This window comes from Petromyzon marinus, assembly GCF_048934315.1.
Source record: "Petromyzon marinus isolate PM22_M1 ecotype Great Lakes invasive population chromosome 78 unlocalized genomic scaffold, UKy_Petmar_22M1.pri1.0 chr78_unloc.1, whole genome shotgun sequence".
NCBI lineage: Eukaryota > Metazoa > Chordata > Hyperoartia > Petromyzontiformes > Petromyzontidae > Petromyzon > Petromyzon marinus.
In genome coordinates this window covers 3375904-3386444 of record NW_027422625.1, presented here as the reverse complement: position 1 = coordinate 3386444, position 10541 = coordinate 3375904, and the positions used below count along the sequence as shown (strand labels likewise).

At 45.2% G+C, this 10541-nt stretch overlaps 1 protein-coding gene across 1 annotated transcript; it reads right to left on the bottom strand.

The window, feature by feature from the left end:
- Positions 1 to 2671: 2671 nt before the first annotated feature.
- On the bottom strand, positions 2672 to 10541 carry LOC142908289 (uncharacterized). The gene is made up of 3 exons (XM_076058775.1): positions 10372 to 10541; positions 8010 to 8080; positions 2672 to 5114 (listed from the first exon to the last, which is right to left on the bottom strand). Exon 3 carries the CDS (start codon positions 5084 to 5086, stop codon positions 3983 to 3985), a length of 1104 nt encoding a protein of 367 aa, XP_075914890.1. The 5' UTR covers positions 5087 to 5114; positions 8010 to 8080; positions 10372 to 10541; the 3' UTR covers positions 2672 to 3982.

The following is a 10541-nucleotide window of genomic DNA, read 5'->3' as shown; positions in this document are numbered from 1 at the left end:
CCTGGTTAGAGATCTACCCAACCCACAGGTCCACAAAGACTGGCCACTGTTACGCTGCAGGTTGATCCTAGGAATTGAGTGTTCAACTTCACATTCTTGTCATTAAAGACCTGTGACAAAGGTGCATCTATTGGAGCGACATAGTCTCCAGCTTACACATCTGTAGTGTTGTAAGGACGAGCAGACTTCTTTAGGAGGCACACTGTTTATTGTATTATTTACTTATACAACGCTTAACACACACAGAGGGATATTCGGTCCCCTCACCCGATACCCTAGGGAGGTACAGCCTCCGGACCTGGCGGGACTCACACGTCTACCGCTAACCTCCTTGATACCTAAGGAGGTACAACCTCCGGACTTGGCGGGACTCACACGTCTACCGCTATCCTAGTCCTCCGGCTAGGACCTAGGGGAGGCTATCTGACCCACCGCTGGCCCGGTGGGTCCTGACCACTGGGTATGCCGAGCCTTAGCCCTTAGAAGGGCTGGGAGGCTGGTCCAGGGTCCTAGCTAGGCTTCAGCCCAGTCTTCTGTCTTCGTGCAGGGAGAGAACTCCTCGAGGTCCGTTGGGTCACCCGTCTTATACCCCTTCGTGGCCAGGTAGAACCAATCATACATTCCCACGTGGAACCGTCTGATTGGTTCGCACCAAACCCTGGCCACGATCCGTTTCACCTCGACTGACCCCAACCGTTGTACCCAGGGGTAATGCTGCACCGCCCTGGTGGCAACGCGGGTTACGCAACAGCGCGTAGTTAACACCTCTACACATCTACCGGGTCTCCATTTGACATTGTATTGTCTCGGAGGAAGTCCACCCACACCTCCACTTCCACAAACTGCTGGGAGTTGCCTCGCTCTGCCTCACAGTCAGAATTCTCCTCCTGCTTCACGTTTCCTCCATCGATGTGAAGGTCCGATTTTGGAGTTGAATCTTCATCTTCACATTTCACCTTCACTTCTTCGCTCTTCACCAACACTTCTTCACATTTCACCTTCACCTCTTCGCTCTTCACCATCACTTCTTCACATTTCACCTTCACCTCTTCATGTTTCACCTCGATCCCTTTAAAAGTGTCCAAGCTGGGATTTTCTTCCAGTTCTTGTTTCATGAGGGATGGGCTCATTGCGGCACTTTGACTTTCACAAGCTGATTTCAGACTCCACTCCTTGTGGATCTTCTGCTGCTTTTGAGATCTCTGGTGTACATAAAGATTTGATGAATGTGCAAATGCCTTCCCACACACACTGCACTTGAAGGGTTTCTCTGCTGTGTGTGTTCTCTGGTGTACATGAAGATTTGATGAAAGTGCAAACACCATCCCGCACGGAGTGCACCTGAAGGGTTTCTCTCCTGTGTGTGTTCTCTGGTGTGTTACAAGAGCAGATGAACGTGCAAACGCCTTCCCACACACACTGCACTTGAAGGGTTTCTCTCCTGTGTGTGTTCTCTGGTGCCGTGTCAAGTCTCCAGTACGACCCGTGTTGTTTGCACGCCGGTCGCATTCATGCCTTTTTGCACCGAGCTGCGCCGAGTGCCTTTGCTCCATCAAACAAATTCTGCAGAGGAAGCAACAGAGGAAGCGTCAGCTGCAGAGAGAAAAAAAAATATCCACACAATCTACACGTCAGTATCGATGCACATACACAGTCACACGTGACTTACATGTCTATACTTATTCATATATTCATGTTGTAGTGAAAAAGCGTCCCAAATTCATCACACGGGCTGTTATGGCACACAATGCGAGGGCAAATGTCATAAACGTGCCTGGAAGCCCTCGTATCTTCAAAATGAATGTTAACCCAAAACTCCGAGCACACAATTTCGGCTGTCTGGCTTCAAAAGGAATATTTATAAAAGCTAAATTCAGGTGACATAGCAAAGGGTGTGGAAAATAATACTATTTGTGTTATGCAGAAATTCATAAATGTTCAATCACAACTTAGAGGTGTGAAGCCAGGCACGGATGTCCTTGAATGCTGGGATGAACAGTTCCGACTTCAGCTGCACGTTTGCTGTGATAACTTCCTGACTACATTCTTACAAAGAGTTCCAGAGGAAAACTAAAATAAACTGTTTTGATACAACCTCCGTGCTCAATACAGTTAATAGACTTTACTGAAAATGGACTCTTCACACTGTCACACACTGGCATGGTAAACAGTTGGTGGTGTGTCCAGACGCATGCCTGGCCACCTTCATCCACTCAGTATTAATGCTTCCTTACTCCACCAAGTAATTAATTGAAGATCAATCAACATCGCTGAGGCTGCGTGTCTCTCTCTCCATGTGGTGAGATGTTAACTACCTCTCCTGGCATACAGGAAGTCGTGGGTACGAACCCGACCCTGACGCTTGCTGTATATTTGGAGTTTGCGTGTCTCTCTCTCTCTCTCCCCGTGGTTGCGTTGATTTCCCTCTGGATCCCACTCCACATGCAGAGAGTTTTCATGCAGGAGGCGTTGCAAACCAATGCGCCCCCTGCATTAATGACGGAGGCGCAGGGACAGACGTTCGATCTGCGGACGGCGGTCTTGTCGCACGGCCAGCTCTGTGTCGCCTCATCTCGATCCCGCGATCCCAACCAGGTGAAAGTCCGCATCGAACCGAACCCCCGGCAAGGCCATCTACTTAACGACGAGAGGAAATTCACACGAAATGTCGTTTTCAATGAATAAGCTTTTAATGAAGAAATACAATTATCTAATTCAAAAAAATAATACAGTACAAAGTTGTTTCATTTTCAAACTTCAAAACGGAGCATCGGGAGCTTGCGTGGAGGCGTCGTTCGTGTGCAATTCTTTTCGTGACTTTCCTGGCCCAAGGCCGTAAATGGTTGTGAGGGGCGCCGCAGGCGGTCAGGCTTGCTCCAACCCTCGGTTGTGAACATCCAGACGTTAATCAGCAAGGACCATTTCTCGTGCTAATTCGACAAAACCTACGTCAACACGTAATACAAAATTATAATTCGTGTTGTAGAGAATGTATCTCCTCTATGTGTAACTTTTGAGTGGTATGCCTTGTAACTGATAAATGATCCGAGTGTGCTGCCTATTTAAAAAAACAATGAGTTGCTCCAGAGGGAGATGCTTCCTGAAAACACAAAAATACCCTTTGACCTGTATCACAAGAACAATGAGTCTCACCCGAGTTATCTGTACAGGTTACTTCCAAAACACACACTTTGTCCAAGCATCACTTATTCAATGTTTGACCCTCATAGGCAAAATGTTACATGTACGCACACAATCAGACAAGTATTAATTCTAAATTATTGACAGGAATATTAACAAAATTGAAATACTGCACTGAAATATACTGCATCAGGTTACATCGTACTAACAAGAAGCTATTTTAAAACATACACACCGTATGCTTAACAATGTATATACAACATTCTATTGTGTCATTCAAAACGAGTAGACCATTGCCTGCTGGCATCTGGGTCAAAATGTACCAAATTCTAAACATTACCTACAAACTCCACAACTGAGATGCCACATCAACAATCACCCCCTACTGACAGGCTCTTGTCCACATGCAGGCCGGTACAGGGCCACCACCTTGTGCCACACAGGGGCAGCTGCTACTTGGGGATGCTCTTCGAGTGTTTGAGACGAGATACGACGCAAAACTCCGAATTGCCAGAGGCGATAAAGCAAGCACCATATAAATGCAATTATGATAACATAGTCAACGCTTGGGAGCTTATTGGCATTCGCTCCTGGTTAGAGATCTACCCAACCCACAGGTCCACAAAGACTGGCCACTGTTACGCTGCAGGTTGATCCTAGGAATTGAGTGTTGAACTTCACATTCTTGTCATTAAAGGCCTGTGACAAAGGTGCATCTATTGGAGCGACATCGTCTCAAGCTTACACATCTACCGGGTCTCCATTTGACTTTGTATTGTCTCGGAGGAAGTCCACCCACACTTCCACTTCCACGAACTGCTGGGAGTTGCCTCGCTCTGCCTCAGTCAGAATTATCCTCCTGCTTCACGTTGCCTCCATCGATGTGAAGGTCCGATTTTGGAGTTGAATCTTCATCTTCACATTTGACCTTCACTTCTTCGCTCTTCACCATCACTTCTTCACATTTGACCTTCACTTCTTCGCTCTTCACCATCACTTCTTCACATTTCACCTTCACTTCTTCGCTCTTCACCATCACTTCTTCACATTTCACCTTCACTACTTCGCTCTTCATCATCACTTCTTCACATTTCACCTTCACCTCTTCATATTTTACCTCGATACCTTTAAAAGTGTCCAGGCTGGGATTTTCTTCCGGTTCTTGTTTCATGAGGGATGGGCTCATTGCGGCACTTTGACTTTCACAAGCTGATTTCAGACCCCACTCCTTGTGGATCTTCTGATGCTTTTGAGATCTCTGGTGTACATGAAGATTTGATGAATGTGCAAATGCCTTCCCACACACACTGCACTTGAAGGGTTTTTCTCCCGTGTGTGTTCTCTGGTGTTCTACAAGAGTACATGACTGTGCAAACGCCTTCCCACACACACTGCACGTGAAGGGTTTCTCTCCCGTGTGTGTTCTCTTGTGTGCTACAAGAGCAGATGAATCTGTAAACGCCTTCCCACACACACTGCACTTGAAGGGTTTCTCTCCCGTGTGTGTTCTCTTGTGTGCTACAAGAGCAGATGAATCTGTAAACGCCTTCCCACACACACTGCACTTGAAGGGTTTCTCTCCCGTGTGAGTTCTCTGGTGTGTTACAAGAGTAGATGACTGCGCAAACCCCTTCCCACACACACTACACTTGAAGGGTTTTTCTCCCGTGTGTGTTCTCTGGTGTTTTTTAAGAGTAGATGACTGTGCAAACGCCTTCCCACACACACTACACTTGAAGGGTTTCTCTCCCGTGTGTGTTCTCTGGTGTGCTACAAGACTTGATGACTGTGTAAACGCCTTCCCACACACACTGCACTTGAAGGGTTCATCTCCTGTGCGAGTTATCTGGTGCCGTGTCAAATCTCCAGTACGATCCGGGTTGTTTTCACGCCGGACGCATTTCTGCCTTTTTGCACCGAGCCGCGCCGAGTGCCTTTGCTCCATGAGACAAATTCTGCAGAGGAAGCGACAGCTGCAGAGAGAAAAAAAAATATCCACACCATCTACACGTCAGTATCGATGCACAGAGGAATGCATACACACAGTCACACGTGACTTACATGTCTATACTTATTCATATATTCATGTTGTAGTGAAAAAGCGTCCCAAATTCATCACACGGGCTGTTATGGCACACAATGAGTGGGCAAATGTCACAATCGTGCCTGGAAGCCCTCGTATCTTCAAAATGAATGTTAACCCAAAACTCCGAGCACACAATTTCGGCTTTCTGGCTTCAAAAGGAACATTTATGAAAGCTAAATTCAGCTGACATAGCAAAGGGTGTTGAAAATAATACTATTTGTGTTATGCAGAAATGCATAAATTAATGTTCAATTGCAACTTAGAGGTGTGAAGCCAGGCACAGATGTCCTTGAATGCTGGGATGAACAGTTCCGACTTCAGCTGCACGTTTGATGTGATAACTTCCTGACTCCATTCTTACAAAGAGTTCCGGAGAAAAACTAAATAAACTACTGTTTTGCGATAACCGCCATACTCTAATAGAGTTAATAGACTTTACTGCAAATACAAACTTGACACTGTCACACACTCAGAGGTGGAGCCAGGATTTTCAGGTAGGGGGGGCAACCCCTCCAGCAATGAAAAATGAGAGGAGTTGTTAGTAAGTAGAGAGTTGTTAGTAAGGAGTTGTTAGTAAGTAAAGAGTTGTTAGTAAGTAAGGAGTTGTTAGTAAGTAAGGAGTTGTTAGTAAGTAGGGAGTTGTTAGTACGTAAAGAGTTGTTAGTAGGGAGTTGTTAGTAAGTAGGGAGTTGTTCGTAAAGAGTTGTTACTAAGGACTTGTCCCTTATATTCTTAGCTCTTTCGGTAAAGTCACGTTGAAGGGAAACAATAAAATAATAAAATATATATAAAACAATAAAAATTCTCACGACGTTTCGACCATAACACAAACGGTTGTGTTATGGTCGAAACGTCGTGATAATTTTTATTGTTTTATATATATTAGTATTTTATTGTTTCCCTTCAACGTGACTTTACCGAAAGCACTAAGAATATGAATTACTGCAGTCACGAAAGCTTTAAATCAAAATTTGACTTGTCCCTTGCTTTTTAATCAACGCGTGTGAAAGGCATCACGCTCGCTGAAGGTGTTTGCCATCAGGGAAGTCGTGTACTGTATACGCAACTGCGCACAATTCTGTGAGTCGCTTGTAACTGCTTTGCCGTTAATTATTGCCAATTATGGACTCGCACTGTTGTCCTCTCATAGAGTCCCTGGCACGTAATAATATGCCACACGGTGGCAGTGGGGGTCGCAAAATGCTGATTTATCTATATATATAAAAAGGAAAATGTGTGGATATGTGTGTCTGGTCGAAATGTTTAGCATACTTCCCAACATGCTACACACTTGAGACTTGGCATGTCGGTAGGTTCCATATTGTACACAACGTAAAAAGAATAAAAATAGACTTTTAAATTCTGGGGGGGGGAGGAGGGTGGGGGAATGACCATGACGTTTGTGGAGTCAACCCGCAACACACCTGAGTTAAGCGCTCTGTAATGTTTACCCCTACCATATGGCTCTTCGTGCGCTGTACTTCTAGGAGGTGTTAACAGCGTGCAGGGAGATTTTAGGTGGCACTTCGCTCCTGGCTGATGAAGCCATTGGCTTCTCGGAGTTTCAATACATATCCGTGCGAAGAACAGGTACAACGGCTATCTTAAATATAAAGCAGAACATTACACCTGTTTGTGTGACGCAGCAAAACCTCTCCAACGCTGTGCTCTGGCGTCATGAAATTTTCACAGCTCATGCTGTCTGGAATTTCTAAGTGAACGCGACTATTTTCAGCTGGCCACGTCATTCCCTTCCCGAGTGGCCAAAATCGACCTTGCGTAGAAGTGGATTAAGGTTAAATTTCCATTAGTGAAAACATCCGATTTAGGTTACTTGATTTGTTTCGGCTTTTTTCCTTCGTGCGAGCATCAACATTTCCGGGTTTTTCAGTGAAATATAAAGGAATATGAAATGTATCCAAGACAAGAATCCAAGTCCCGGGCGAAGCCGGGTAGTGAAGCTAGTTACTAATAAACCCCAAGGATCCGATCGAAATTAGGGATTTCGATCGGATCGTTGGGGAGGAACGTGCCACCCCACCCCCACTGGCTCCACCACTGTCACACACTGGCATGATTCACAGGTGGTGGTGTGTCCAGACCCACGCCTGGCCACCTTCACCTGCTCAGTATTAATGGTTCCTCACTCCACCAAGTAATTCATTGAGGATAAATCAACACAGCCGAGGCTGCCTGTCTCTCTCACTCTCCCCGTGGTCGCATGGATTTCCTTCCCGATCCCCGGGTTTCCTCTCCACATGTAGAGAGTGAACACGGCCACGCGCCCAAAGTGAACACCGCCATGCATCCAGAGTGAACACCGCCACACGTCTAGAGTGAACACCACCACGCGTCTAGAGTGAACACCGCCACACGTCTAGAGTGAACACCGCCTTGCGCCCAGAGTGAACACCACCAGGCGTCTAGAGTGAACACCACCACGCGTCTAGAGTGAACACCACCACGTGTCTAGAGTGAACACCGCCACGCGTCTAGAGTGAACACCGCCACGCGTCTAGAGTGAACACCGCCACGCGTCTAGAGTGAACACCGCCACGCGTCTAGAGTGAACACCGCCACACGTCTAGAGTGAACACCGCCACACGTCTAGAGTGAACACCGCCACGCGTCTAGAGTGAACACCGCCACGCGTCTAGAGTGAACACCGCCACGCGTCTAGAGTGAACACCGCCACACGTCTAGAGTGAACACCGCCACACGTCTAGAGTGAACACCGCCACGCGTCTAGAGTGAACACCGCCACGCTGTTGACAAGCCCCACCTTGTTATTGTTGTTGTGGGCAGGTCGCTTCTGAAAACAAGAGCGGTACAGCAGCTCAACGTGGGCGTGGCCTGGTAAAAAAATAAAAAAAACTGTGAATATTTAAAACAAAACAAAGTTACAGAGTAGCGAGGCAGGTGAAGAGAAATTAAAACTTAAGCAAGATACTCTTCGGTTCTTTCGGTAAAGTCACGTAGAAAAAATAAAGAAGTGAAATAATAGTTTCAGTTTCATTTATTTGGTATAGCCCTGTGAGCCATTCGGCTCTTGAATCGGGTGCAACCGCAACAAACAAAAACATGAACAAGAAAACATCTTGAAGTGACTGTGACTGTGCAAACAGAAAATCCAGGGGAAAACAGCAAAATATTCCACAATAAGCACCGTACACCATCGCTGTGTGCAAATAGCATGCGACGTTTTGATTGCAACACAAGCAATCATCATCAGGTACAAGTGAAAAAGAGAGAACCTAGTAAAACTTAGAAACGTAATGCAATACAACACAGAGAGTCGGCTAACGTAGCAGTCAACAACACCCCAGCTGGTTGATAACGTTCTTCCAAAGATTGCTCAATTTGAGAGAGAGACAAAACACAGACACGGAGACACATAGACAGAGAGAGATAACACAGAGACACACAGAGAGAGACACACAGAGAGAGACACACACATAGGCACACAGAGATACAACGCCTCTGTGTCGAAGCCTTAAATAGAGAGAGAGGGGGGGGTAGAGAAATGAGCAAGTCAATGCAAGGCCGTAGCCATGGAGTCAACATTGGGGGGGACCAAATCTTCCAGGGGGTCTGGGAACCCCCCCCCAGAAAAAAATTTTAATTTGAAAACTTATTTCCTGCCATTTCCTGCATAAAATATTTTTAAAATTCACCAACACATGGGATGGAATTTATTTTATTTGATACAATAATGTCCACGAGTGTATTGTATTACATTGCTCTGTTTTTACTTTTTACACCTTTTCTTCTTTCATAGTATGTAATGGCAGAGATTAGGGATTCATAAAGTACAACGCAATCATATAAACAGAAATCTATGCATTGTTATATGAAGACAAGTCCAGATTTTGTGGCCAAGGTTTAGCAAATTGTTGTTTTTATTAACATAGCATAGCAATTATTATTTAGAAAACATTTTTATAGCAATATTATATATTGTATATTGCTATAGCAATATATTGGGGGGGGGGACATTTTGAGCATATTTGATCAATGGGAGGGTTGTGTCCCCCAATATATATAATTATTAAAATATATTATAATTATGGCCTTGTGTCAATGAGAGATTTGGAGCTTTGGTAACTGCAGTAAATAATAATAACACGAGGACACACACACAGAGAGAGAGAGAAAGCACACTTAATCAAACAAACTGAGTACATCTTCTTTGGTTCTTTCGGTAAAGTCACGTAGAATGAGAAAATAATAAATTGAAAAAATAAAATAACACAATAATATTTTCACGACGTTTCGGCCACAACACAAGCGGCCTTCATCAGGTGAAGGGACGAGACTGTCTGGTAGGACAGTGCTGGAGTGAAAGAGCCACGTTCAGATCACGACCTTTAAGCTGTATGAGAGGAAACAAAGCACCTTGACAAAGGAATTAGCATAGAATTTAGCATTGAAATGGCTGAGTGATTAGCTTGTGACTGGTCACAGAAATAGCTATGTTAAAGCATACACATCCGCAGTCACAAGCTAATCACTCAGCCATTTCAATGCTAAATTCTATGCTAATTCCTTTGTCAAGGCGCTTTGTTTCCTCTCACACAGCTTAAAGGTCGTGATCTGAACGTGGCTCTTTCACTCCAGCGCTGTCCTACCAGACAGTCTCGTCCCTTCACCTGATGAAGGCCGCTTGTGTTGTGGCCGAAACGTCGTGAGAATATTATTGTGTTATTTTATTTTATCAATTTATTATTTTATTCTCATTCTACGTGACTTTACGGAAAGAACCAAAGATGAATCATTGCAGTCACGAAAACTTTAAATCGAAACTGAGTACAATTACGAAATCTAATGCAATGCAACACAGAGAGTCGGTCAACACACAAGTAACGCATAGCCTGGTTGATTACTTTCTTACGAAGATTGCTCAAATAAGCAAGAGAATTGAAGCAAACGCGATCAGGCGAGGGCAGGAGGCAAGACGCCACGTGGCAAGGCCCCGCACTGTAAAGTTCCAACCTGGACATCGCTTCCAAGCTCGCTGCTACTCAATTGACATCCCTACGAGAGAGAGCGAGGCTCTACCTCGGTAAACAACAAACACCACCACAAACACAACAAACACCACCACAAACACAACAACCACCACAACCGTGATGAGAATTTCTCACCTCGGATTTCAGTTCACGCGCGGAGCGGCAGATTCCTGTTACTTCGTGACGTCACGTGGCAGCAGGAGGTGACATGACGTCACTTGCGGGGAACAAGACACTCCCCTCTCGCAACGAGCGGGTCTTAATTTAAATAAATTACGTTGGAGTAGCTTTGCCCAAATAAGGAT